This window comes from Schistocerca gregaria, chromosome X, assembly GCF_023897955.1.
Source record: "Schistocerca gregaria isolate iqSchGreg1 chromosome X, iqSchGreg1.2, whole genome shotgun sequence".
Taxonomy (NCBI): Eukaryota; Metazoa; Arthropoda; class Insecta; order Orthoptera; family Acrididae; genus Schistocerca; species Schistocerca gregaria.
In genome coordinates this window covers 483,374,073-483,387,895 of record NC_064931.1, presented here as the reverse complement: position 1 = coordinate 483,387,895, position 13,823 = coordinate 483,374,073, and the positions used below count along the sequence as shown (strand labels likewise).

Below are 13,823 nucleotides of genomic sequence, written 5' to 3'. Positions count from 1 at the left end.
GGGTAGATGCTATCCACAGAATTTAGATGACATTCTCCCTTAGTTGTCCATCATTTGAGTTCCTTCCATAAAGAGTAAAGAACTGCCTGTGGTACCATCACATAACAGAACAAATTTCTGGAGAAGCTCAACCCCAGTACTTTTGATCAGTTAAAGAACTATTCCCAATTATTCAAAGACCTGTATGTCCCCACTACTGATTGCTGCATACACTATGAGTCTGCCATGATGGAACTGGTATGTATTACACACAAACATTGTGTTGTTTCATATTTCATACTCTCTCCTGATGTAAAAATTTTAGTTGTGATGCCAAATAATAAATTTTGATTCATCAGAGAACAAATATTCGGTGGGGTTCTGTTCATTCATTTACCCATCAAACCAATATATTACTAAAATGGAATTACAGTAGTGGAGGTAAATAACAAACATAATAACTCTCTCACACCACTATATACAGTCACTAAACCTGAAATTATTCCATCTACAGTAAGCCAGACAAATGAAATTAAAGAGCAGAAGAATAACAGTGATAACTCTGTATATTCCAACAGTCGTGAGAGAGGAATCACCAAAATTTTACAATAAGAACATTGTTTAAACACAAGCAGTTTCGCCAAACCAAGTGCATCCATGTGTGAAATCATAAAGAACTGCTCCAATACCAGTAATGAACAATGCACGGTATTAATTGCAGGCTCCAACAACATGTATAAAAATGAACTCAAACATGCTACAAAGTCATTAACAAAAATACTGATGCTACTAGAGAAACAAACAACAATTGTTTTGGGAATACCACACAGATTCAACCTCCCAAGTTTCGCCTGTGTAAACAAGGAGACTGAAAAAGCCAACAGGCAGTTTTAGAATATCTACCAAGCCTTCAAAAACACATTCTTTCGTGACACTGAGGATATGGATAGAGAATTCTATACCAGACATTGTTTGCACCTTAATGGGAAGGGAAAAAGTTTCATTTGTAAAAAAATTGTAGAAATCTTGAGGAATGTTCATGCACATCTAGCTCAGTGGCCACTCCTTCACCCCAGTCAAACCAATTGTTCCACGAAGTGCAAATCATAGGAGTAACAGCACTATCAACAGTGCCATCTGGACCACAACCAGCAGATAAAACTGCAACTGAAATGTGTAGTGAAACAGGCAGGTGAAAAATAGTGCCTCCATTCCACCTGAAATTTTTTATAACATCAGGCACAAGGAAGAGGAAACTGCAATGTTAAATAGAACCAAATGTTTAACTGTACATATATACTTTAGTATAAAGAAGAAACCAGAAAACAGTCAATGTAGAAATCTTACAAACAATGCTAATTTTGAGACTTTAGACAGAAATACAAGCACTTTCAGAATGCATTTGAACATTAATGGATTAGGTACAACCAAAAATAATGGTAGAGTGAATAAAATTGATGAACTGCAGATTTTACTCTCAGAATGCAAAAATATTGAAATTATTTGTTTAAATTAATACTGGCTTACAAAAGAGTGTGTCACAATTTTAAATAAGTTAAACAGTTTCAGTGTAGTCTCAAGTTTCTGTTGAAGATATAGTACCCATGGAGGCTCACGCATACTTGTCAATGCACTATGTGATCAAAAGTATCCGGACACCTGTATGAAAATGACTTTTAAGTTCGTGGCACCATCCATCACTAATGCTGGAATTCAGTATGGTGTTGGCCCACCCTCAGCCTTGATGACAGTTTCCACTCTTGCAGGCATATGTTCCATCAGGTGGTGCAAGGTTTCTTGGGGAATGGCAGCCCATTCTTCATTGAATGCTGTACTGAGGAGAGGTATTGATGTTGGTCGGTGGTGCCTAGCTAGAAATCGGCATTCCAAAACATCCCAAAGATTTTCTGTAGGATTCAGGTCAAGACTCTGTGCAGGCCAGTCCATTACAGGGATGTTATTGTCAAGTAACCACTCCATCACAGGCTTTGCATTATGAACAGGTGCTCAATCATGTTGAAAGATGCAATCGCCATCCCCGAATTGCTCTTCAACAGTCGGAAGCAAGAAGGTGCTTAAAACATCAGTGTAGGCTCGTGCTGCTTTAGGGTCATGCAAAACAACAAGGGATACAAGCCCCCTCCATGAAAAACATGACTACACCGTAACACCACCGCCTCCGAATTTTAATGTTGGCACTACACACACTGGCAGATGATGTTCACCGGGCATTCACCATAACCACACCCTGCCATCAGATCACCACAGTGTGTGCCATTATTCATCACTCCACATAACATTTTTCCACTGCTGAGTAATCCAATGTTTACACTCCTTACACCAAGTGAGGCGTTGTTTGACATTTATCAGCGTGATGTGTGGCTTAAGAGCTACAACTTGATCATGAAATCCAAGTTTTCTCACCTCCCACCTAACTGTCATAGTACTTACAGTGGATCCTGATGAAGTTAGGAATTCCTGTGTGATGGTCTGGATAGATGTCTGCTTATTACACATTATGACCCTCTTCAACCCTCTTCTCAGTCAACAGCCGAGACCGGCCTGTACGCTTTTGTGTTGTACAAGGCAGCTTCACATTTCCACTTCACTATCACATAGGAAACGGTGGACCTAGTAATCTTTAGGAGTGTGGAAGTTTCACGCACAGACATATGACATAAGTGACACCCAATCACCTGACCACGTTCGAAGTCCATGAGTTCCGCAGAGAACCCCATTCTGCTCTTTCATGATGTCTAATGACTACTGAGGTTGCTGATGTGGAATACCTGGCAGCAGGTGGCAGCAAAATGCACCTAATATGAAAAACATATGTTTTTGGAGGTGTCCAGATACTTTTGATCACATAGAGTAACTATTTAGAATACAAAGTGGATGATGATTTCAATTTCCTAAATGAAGAAGGTGTATTTGAAAGTTGCTCAGTTGAATTAGAAAAACAAAATATTGTCATTATATCAATATACTAAATTCCAGGTGCAGCAGCAACAAACTTATTTTTACCAAAGTTAATCAGTCTTTTACAGAAAGTCAGTAATGACAAAAAGAAAAGGTTTTTAATAGCCACCGATTTCAATACAAATTTATAAAATGAAACCAGTGACTCAATACAGTTTATGGACCTAATTCAAAAATTTGGGTTCAAGACAAACTTCACGGACTTCCCAATAAAAAATGACAATACAGAAACTTGCATTGATAATATTCTAACACATTATAAATTCGATGATGCAAGGAACCTGTGTGTAGATTTGGGAATTTCAGACCATTGTACTTTGTTTATTGAAATGACTAATACAAATAAATAAAGTTCAAGAAAAACGTACAGCAAAAGACATTTTACTGTCAAAAACTTAAAATTGTTCTGCTCTAAATTAGAAGAGGTGGACTCAAAAGTTCAAGATGAGATTCCAATCTCTGTATATTTTAACATATTTTTTTAAAAAAATTTATGTGTATTTAATGAAATATTTCCACTTAGAGTGTGCCAGACAAAAGTGTCTAATAAGCTAAATTGGATCACTGCTGGAATAAAATATCCAGTGAAAAAAAAAAGACAACTGCACAAGGAACTGTAATACAACAAAGACCCTGTTTTCATTAAATATGTTAAACAGTATAAAAGCATATTTAAAATGGCAGTGAAAGCAGCAAAAGAAATGGTCAATAATAAATACAGCTCAGCTCATGGAAACAAATCATAGGTAGTCTAATCCATCATAAAATCAGAACTGGGGATTAGAACTGACAGCAAAGATATTTCTAACATTAAGGAGAGTAGTAAAATTGTAACAAACTTGGCTCAGATGTCAGAATCATTCACGACTTTTTTAATAAATGTATCTAAATCAGTTGTAAATGTACATGCTTATGCAGAAAAATTACATTTAAGACACAAGGCACATGAATACTCTAACCAATTTGATAAAATTTCAGTTAAAGATGTAGAGAAAATTATATTACAGCTAAAAAACAAACATTCTGCTGGGTGGGATGGCATACCAACCAAAGTAGTTAAAGCAGCTGCCAGCATAATAGCTCACCTTCTTTGCTCAAAAGTTAATAAATCACTTGAAGACTGCCACTTTCCAGATGTCCTCAAGTATGCATAGGTAAAACCTTTGTTTAAAAAAGGCTCAAGAGAAGATATGGGGACCTACCACCAAATCTCTAGTCTCCTGATTATTTCAAAAATATTTCAAAAAGTGGTGGTAACATAAATTAAAAAAATTATAGAGAAATCAAACATATTTATTTATTTACTTCAGATAATTGGTAAGGCTTTCAAAACGGCAAGAGTACAATAGAAGCCGTTAATGAGTTTGTGAAACAAATCAGTTCCACCTTCAACAAGTTGAGAAAAGTTGCAGGATTGTTCTGTGACCTCACAAAATCATTTGACTGTGTAAACCATCACTTTTTCCTGTATAAAATGGGAAGATACAGAATTGGGGGTTGTGCTTTAAAGTGATTTAGGTCATGTCTCACAAACAGAAAACAAAGAGTAGTTATATCATCAAGTAAGGGAAATTCTTTCTCTGAATGGATGATTATTTCACAAGGCATTCCACAAGTCTCAATTCTGGGTCCAATTTTGTTTTTACTTTATATAAATTATCTACCCTTGAACATAAATTCACTCAGTTTTATTCGCTGATGATACTTCTGACCTTGTTGAAAGCAATGACCCCAAACAAATTTCTTCAACTGTCACAAAAATATTAGACAGTTTGGAAAACTGATTCCAACTAAATGACTAAAATTGAATACTGGGAAAACACATTTGCTCAGTTTAAAACTAAAAACTCTGAGGTACAGGAATTCCAGATAAGTCGTAGAAAACAAGAACTGAAAGAAGTGGACTGTGTTAAGCTTTTAGGCATGCATTTGGACCAAAATCTATCATGGTCTTCAACATAAAGTATTTAACAAGTAAATTAAATAGCCTGACATTTGCAATGAAGATTCTGTCATATTCAACTAGTGTGGAGATGAGAAAAACAGTTTACTGTGGCTACTTTGAATCAATTATAGTGTATGGGATTATTCTTTGGGGAGACACCTGCAAAATGACTAGAATCTTAAAATTACGAAAATGTGTTGTTAGAAATATGTCTAATGCAAAACCAAAAGTATCCTGTCATCCACTGTTAAGAAATTTGAAAATATTAAGTGCTCCATGTCTGTACATTTATGAACTGATTATTTTTGTATACAGTGACCCCAAATTATTCACAGAGAATAACTTTAAACTTCAGTATATTAATAGGAAGAAGGAGAATTTCATGCTTCCCACTCAGAGATTAAAGCTTTTTGCACAAACCCCAGAACACATGAGCATGAAAATTTACAACATGCTAAAAGAGAAGCAAATCTTCAGCATGGAGATTGGACAACTAGAGCAAAAACTGCAACAATTGTTAGTTCAGAAATTTTATTATCCCTTAGAAGAATTTCTTAATGATAATATGACAATCTGCACAACAAAGCAAGTGGTTGAAATGTTTTGTTAATTAAGCTTAGAAGTTTTATGTCTAATGAATGACTGTAATAATTATTCTCTCTTTTTACAGTAATACTGTTGTTTGTTTACTCACAGTCTCTGTAAATTATAAATTAATAATTGTTGTTCCTGTAATACACATAAATAGTAATTGCAGTGTTGACGAGTCCTCTGTACATTAAATCTTGTGATTTAACTTTTTATGTTGTGGGACAGTAAAAATTCTGATTCTGAGTCTGTTATACCATTAATAGGAAACACACCATGAGCCTCCATACAGGGTGCCAATTTTATTATGGAAAATTTTTGATAATATTTTACATGCTGTTACTGCTTACAATTCAGCTTTTTTGCATATTCCAGTATGCCTTGAACAAGAGATAACTATCTATGTTGCTATATATGCTCATAGGTAATGTTTTCTTAGTATTCTTTGAATACTCCTGATTGTGTGAAAAGAGTCTGTGGTTATGAGATGGACTCTCTACAACAGTCCAGTGGCATTTGCTATCTCATGGTGTAAATGATTACCTTCTGTACTATCAGTGGCTCAATACACAACATATTCTGATAAATCATATTGCTAAGAAACTACACCATATTCTCTTCACAGTAAAATGGTTACTAATAGCCAGCCTTAATCATTCCTAGTACATTCACATTGACACGTTCCACATCATTACAAAGTGTCATACTCATGATTTATGGAACAGGTACAAATCTAATCTAATCTATGTACTAATGACATATCTAAATTAGCCAATCAGATCTTTTTACTCTATTTGTACCAATAACATATGGTTATATACAACACTGTTTGAGGTGCAACATTCGTTCCAATACATATCAGGATATCTTAACTGGACAAACAATTATTTTCAGGAGTGAATATTACACACACTTGATTTTTTTCACATTAAAATCACAGTGGTACTTTTTAATAAATAAATACATTTTGGGACAATGGAAACTGATATTAAAATATGGGGAAAAGAAAAATTAAGGAAGGAAGAAAATCTAACAAGCCTGATAAAATTTATGCTATAATACTGACTCTACAAAAGTAAATCTTCATTTGATGTGTTGTAAGCTAAAGAACAAAAGAAATGAACCCTCAAATTTAATGCCCTACCAATACCAAAATATGTAATGATAGAGCAGCTAGACTATTATGGCAGAGGAAATCAGGGATCACCTTGTTGAAGGACCATCATGATTTGTGGAAACTACAGGAAACCTAAATAAAGGTCACCAGATGAGAATTTAAATCTTAATCTTCCCAAATAAAGGTCCACTGTATTATGTCACACAACATTGCATGTTCGGTAATTTAAAATATTTTTTTTTTTTTTAATTACATTGAAAACTGCAGAAAAAGTCTTGTGTAGCTTGCAATACTTCATCAATGTCAGGATTTGGAAAAAATATGAATAATTGGAAGAGTTTGTCATTTCACTTTATGCTTGAGATCTATGTTTTCTTTTTGTCAAACTATGGTAGAATCACCAACAATACTTATTAATTGTTTGTAGCTATAACACAAACGATGACATCCATAAAATAAGAGTAATTAATTTCCACATAGAAAGAATGTGTTACAAAACACATAAAAACCAAAGGAAAGTGAGATTCAATATTCATATTAGTAAAAATGTTTTCATGAAATGTCTCTCAGCAAGTATCAAGTGACAGAGACAGGTGGTGCATTTAATAATTAAACAAATTTAAGCCCATACAGGGCAGATCCTAACAACACACCACGGTACCTGGCAACAAATGTAATTGTTTTAGATATTAGAGGGAAAAAAGTAAAGAACAATACAAGTACACTAATTTGTTCTGAAATTAAATTCTTACATAATTATTTTGGTGGTGGCTTCCAAGTCAACATTAAACAATAGATAGATACGGCACTATAACCTAGCAGACAGTCAATGGGATGGTACAGAAGCAAACCATCTGAGTAAACACTCTATTACACCTCTTAAAAATTCCGTGTGATTCAGCAAGTAGTATTTTTTGCATTAGAATAGTTGTGAGACTAATGGGAAATTTATGTGCAAACTTAATTAGTCTGTTGTACAAATAGATGTGTTGGTCATGATACTGTTCACACAAGAGGAATAAGTGATTTAAATTATCTTCTGTTATTGTATGGCGAAGTTGGAGAGCCTCTGATACCTATCCTGCAACAGTGACTGGATATGTTGGCATGTTAGGGTCACATTGTTATGTAGGATGTAAGGTGTCATCTGCAACACATCCAGTCTATAAAAAAAGGCATAATCCTTTACAGGAAAGTTGCAACAGTGCAAGAGTTACAAAAATTTTCACAATTTTCAAAAATTTTCACAATTATGGTTGCTGAACTACTTGTCAGGGTAACACACTTAACAATATATTACTGAAGTACAATAATATTCCACCACAAATTAGCAGCTGTGGGTATTTAGCAAGTTTTCAAAATTCTTATGTGTTACTTCATATCATCTCTTTGATAGCAAAATGTCTTTATTATCTGAGATGTAATGAAATGTAAATGAGACAGTGAGATCTTACCACTGTACCACATTATTATGTAAATATAGTTTATTAATAACAGTTCTAGTACAGTTTTATATCTCAGTGGTTGAAATTACATTTAGGAACAGGAAAATTAATCTAAATGTTTCTTATTTAATTTTAACTGGAATGCTAGATTTAAAATCACTGCTAAGCAATTGAACATTATTATTTTTTATGTTCTCACTTTTTATTCTGATCACTTGGATCATTTTCTATTCTAACAGTTCTGTACAATGGAAGGATTTGTAACAGCAATGGTTGATGAGTGGCCACAGTTGCTGCGCAGAAGAAAAGAGATATTTATTGCTATTGTATGCTTCCTATCATATTTAGTTGGACTGTCCTGCATTTCACAGGTAAATAGTAATTGTTAATTAACTATTTATTTGATGTAGTTGGTTTGATTCCTATTTTATTTAATAACTTAAGACAGATGTGTTTCATTGGATTTCAATATACTGTTTCTTTTATTTTAAATCATAAAATGTTTTTAGGTTCATGCTAAGTGAGATATTTTATTTACGCAGGAGGATATACCTACCTGCATGCTTCTGTAAGACACATATTGTTTTCCATTTTCATTTATATGAACCCCATATTTCAATAATCAAGATTTATGACAATCATTTTACAGCTGTATCAGTTTTACAAAACATATCTTAGAAACTTATTTTATGACATTTGTGCCTATATTGTACCCTTGTTCTGAGATTTGTAACACTCATCTATGCACTGCAAGTGAACAGCTATTATTAGGTCACAGGAGTTGCATTATTGCTTCTCTGTTTGTGTAGGGTAGTTCTCATTGGACTTAATTTAAAAATCCATTTCCTCCTTGTAACTTATATACATTTAAAATACCTAATGTGCAAAACCAATTCTGATGTCACATTAGCAGACTTATTCTGACTTTACTGAATTTCTTCTTTAGAGAGGCTCTTATATGTATGCCACAGCATAAATGTACTGATTGCAGAATTACTTGTTAAGAGTACACTTCATCCCATTCTTACAGATTAGCACAAATGCCTTTAGTATTATGAAGGAATTTAAAATCCAGAGATCAAGGGACACAAAACAGATCACTTTTAAAATTAATAATATAGTTTGATGAATAGCTCTCAAATTAAGGACTGAGATTACACTTAGATGTGAACATCTATGAAAATGTTGAGACTGTTGTACTTCCTAGAAGTGCAAGACACTATGTGTATAACCACATTAATCTCATTATCAGTGGGCATGCAGGTTATGAAGCCAACCACAGCAGCCCATAATGTTCTCTGTACACCTGCAGGGCCTTGACTGGAGTGTTCTTCATGCATGTCAGTCTATAACTCTGGAACTAAAGCATCTTTCATCATCACCTGCAAGCTCTTGCTGTTTTCCAGGTCTCTAGAATTTGCACTTTTATGAGTAAGGTATTAATGACAGGCATTTAAGAAAACACTAACTTTTCTTATCTTAGAGAAGACTGAAGCCAGCTCTTGCTTTGAAAGATGAAGTACAACAAAGTTGTTGTGATATTTTAAACACAACTGGTTTAAAAAACAACAGTGACTGGCATTACCTGTTGCAGCTGTGTCATATGGAATAATTCTGTTGGAGGTGCCATCCAACACCTGGTTCTGTTCCGCAAGCTCTTCATAGAGCTGAAATAATACTTAATGTTTGTAGGCCATAAATTGTATGACTATTCCCAGATGATGAGCTATGGTGGACTACGCAGATAACTTTACAAAGATGATTTATAAACATTCATAATTCTTTCTTGCACTGGTCTTCCACTAGCAGTTATTCTCTAAATTTAGCCAATGATCTCATCTTCCAGCAATCACTTGTAAAAGCTTCACATGTCTATTATGTTAGCTAGAAGATTCTAGTCATCATTTGTCCAGAAATCAAGTATTGTGAAAGTTTTTTCAGTGCAGCCAAAGTGAAAATTTTGAAGCTCAAATGTTATAACAATGTGGTCACTCATAGTTACATTTTTATTTACTGTCTGGCCACTATTCTCTCTATAGGTAATCTGCTTGGTAGCTCCAACTGATCTAGTGTAATATGTACAGGTTTCACCATCCCTAAGTAGGCCTATCACATAGTGAAACAGCATCCATAACTTATATGGGCCACAGAAGCATTTCCAATTAATTTTCTCAGAAAATCTAGAAGTGCCACAGTGTCTGTAAATATTATGGAGGCATAATGGAGAATCAGAGAATCAGTCCATTTGAACAAATTGTGTATAAATGAGTGATACGGAAGTAACAAAGATAGCAGTACCTCTCCTTGTAGTCAGTTAACACCCCATAAAAAAATGTGTAAATCATGAGAAATTCGAAAGATGTTATGACAACAGACAAGGTTAGAGCTTTTAAGGTAAAAGTTACAAATGGCAAGGAATGAACAACTAATATTAGTTAACATTAGTGAAATACATAAAAACAACAAAATTGTGAGCATTTGCTTGATATACAGCATCCTCTCACTTGTTGAATTACATCATCATTATTGTATACAGTTTCCATCCTCTACCTGGGTCTGTTTACAGCATAATCCTCTACCTCTTTCTCTGTACTCCCACCATACTTCTCTCTTCACTCTGACCCAGTTTTCTCCTCTCTTTTCACAGATTTCTACACTCCAACAGTCCACCTGTGACTTAGTCTTCTTCCAGGTCTCCTGCCTCCTATTGTCATTTCACAGAGCTGTCTCAATATTTTGCCAACTCTCATTCTTTTAACATTCCCATACATAATAATCTTGTCTTTTCTTTGGTGTCTTGCTTGGGCTTCTATTTCGCTATTTCTCTCACCATCTTATTCCTTAATCCATCTACTCTAGAGTCCTATTCTGCTTCTCTGAGATTTCATCTCACAAACCTGTATCCTGCTCACTTGCCTTTCCTTCATTATTCGCATTTCTGATGCTTGCATGAGTACTGGGGCATAATACACTTGGTATAACATTTGCTAACTTTTTGGTGGTATGTCATTGCTCCAGACCAAGCTTCTGACACTCTACAGTAGGCCATGGGCTTTCCTTCTTGTTTACCTTATGATTCCTGCTGGAGTCTTCTACTATGCTCATTAATTACTTGAAACTCCCCATGTTCCTTAGCACTTCCCCTATAGTGCTTACACACATTACTACTCTCATCTTAAGCCTTATTGTCACCACCATTTCACACTTCCATCCTCTCCCACTACTCCCCCCTACACTTTAAGGCTTTCTTCTACCTCTCCTTCTCCATTTTCATATGTTACTGAATCATCTGCAAACATCATTGCATTTTATATTTTCACCTCCTTTTCTCCCTGCCATTCCTGTCATTATCTAATCCATAAAGTGATGAAAAGTAGAGAAGATAGTGCACTCCATTGCTTCAACTCACTTTCCTGTTCAGACTGTCTTCTCTTTTCTACTTTTACACAACTCACAATTCCTTGATAAATGACCTTTATTTTTCTTGCAGTAAGCTTTCCAATACCCTTTTCTCAAGGATTTCCTATATCTTGCTTCTCAGTGTCCTGGAACACCACCTCACCATGATCATAGTGTCTCTCTTGAAGATGCCTTACACTAAAAATTAGATATGTCATATGATTCCCTTTTTCCAGTTTTCATGTATCCTTTTATTCTTTCCATACTATTCTCATGACCCCATAGAACCATTGCACTTTGACAATGCCAGTTGCTCAAACCACCTCCACATTTACTTCATTGAGTTCGGATGATTTTCCTTCTTTCTTAATCTTAATGACTTCCTCTACTTCTGTCCCGGCTATATTTATCTCTACATGCCCCGGACCCTCATTTTCCTCATCCAAATTCCTGGTTGGGTTTAGTAACTCTTCAAAATATTCTTTTTACATTTCCTTGATTTCCTGTACATTCTCAATTTCCTTTCCTTCTTTATTGATCATCCTAACATTACCCATCATGTCTCTCTTCTTAGCCGTAAGTGTGCCACCTTCTTACTCCATTCACTTTCATCTTCCATCATTCTGGCCAGTATCATATTATCTGCTAATCGAGCATGGAAGTTTATACTTTAAATATGACCAGGGACAAACTTTCAAAGAAGTATTTCTTGCTACAAGTAATTTTGGGAGACTGGAATACTCATCTCATATTTGGTAGTCCTCCATGTAGAAGACAGGATGTAAATCTGTCTGGGTGGCCTGAGTAATCATAATTTATGGGATCAGAGTTTCCTAAAAATTAACACCAATTTACAACTTCTTGGTCTTTATTATGAATCTCCTCCACTTCATCATAAGCAATAGCCACACACAGTGGCCACACTGTTTGAGGCACCATGCCACAGATTGCACAGCTCCTCCCACCAGAGGTTCAAATCCCCCCTCCCCTCAGGCATGGGTATGTGTGTTGTTCTTAGTATAACCTATTTTAAGTAGTGTCTAAGTCTAGGGACTGATGACCTCAGCAGTTTGGTCCCTTAGGAATTCACACACACACACACACACACACACAAGTAATAACAAAACCCACAACAACAACAACAACTAAAACCTCTCCCCTCCTGTCTCTGCAGCTTGTGTATATATTTCTTTTTTAAGAATGAAGTAAACAAAACAATAATTATTGGAACTGCAAAATGCATTACTTACAACTAAAAAAAGTTAAACAGAAAAGTTCTTGCACAGTAGTTTTACATGAAATAAATTGTCGAATTGATATGTAGTGGTTGTAATTGTAAATTTCATAATTTACTGTATAAAATAATCTCTTACATCTGATCAAGTAATACCAAATAAAAAATATTTATTTTCTCCTTAATAACAAACTGGCTTTTGTGGATAACATTTCCATGACTTCCAGGCAATGATACACTCATTAAACTGGTTTTTTATGCAGTGAACAGATTTTGGTGACATATGAAATTATGATATCTATTTACAATGAATTTCATAAACTCGTAATTAAGAGGTCAGTTACATAAGTTCCTATTACTGTGGTTCTACATGGACTAAATTACTATATTAATATATAATAATTATTATCTAGGATTTTCAGGTTTTGTGCACAAAACAGTATTTTATGTCAGATCCAATAATGCAAAACATATAATACTGATTTTCTTCTTAATTACTATTTGGGTTTTGTAGCAGACATTTTCTTAAGTTCCAGATATATTGCTTGGTATGTTCTTTAATTTTTTTTAATGAAATGCAGAAGTTTTATCAAAATACGAAAATATGCTGTTTGTTTACAGTTAATTTTGAAAAACTAGTTTTGAAACCCTACTCTGTTACTTGGTTTGCTCACAAAGCTTTCAAGGTGTCATTAACATAGAATTTCACCAGACAGTTTGTAGCAATATGCATAAGTAAAATATGCAGAGATGTGAGACATTTGGTATTGGGTTGTTTACTAATATGTGGTGCTGTAGTATTCTGTTAATCTATGTGCTTTGTCCCATTACACCATTCTTCCATCCATTTTCTGCTACCTCTCTCTTAGCTACTTTCTTCTTATCAATGTATTCCTTTCATGCTTTCTCTGTTCGCTCCTGAAACCATACACAAAATACATTTTTTTTCAGTTTCCTCCCTTACTGTACCATTCCACCAGGGAGTTTCATTCCACCTTTCCTTATCACTGGTTCTCCCACTCTCTTTCTCTGCTGCTTCTGCCATTGTTATTTTGAACCTTCACCATTACTCCTCTACTGATGGCTTTTCATTCCTTGGAACATTGTTCATACTATTTTCTGAAATTTTTCTTTGTA

General features: G+C 34.8%; 1 protein-coding gene across 2 annotated transcripts in view; it reads left to right on the top strand.

Moving 5' to 3' along the window:
• Window positions 1-13,823, top strand: part of LOC126297678 (sodium- and chloride-dependent GABA transporter 1) — a 346,980-nt gene that overhangs the window by 314,495 nt on the left and 18,662 nt on the right. For both annotated transcript variants that reach the window (XM_049988789.1, XM_049988788.1), the window contains exon 10: window positions 8,293-8,424. In XM_049988789.1, coding sequence (XP_049844746.1) covers window positions 8,293-8,424 — 132 coding nt within the window. The remainder of the gene's footprint in view (window positions 1-8,292; window positions 8,425-13,823) is intronic.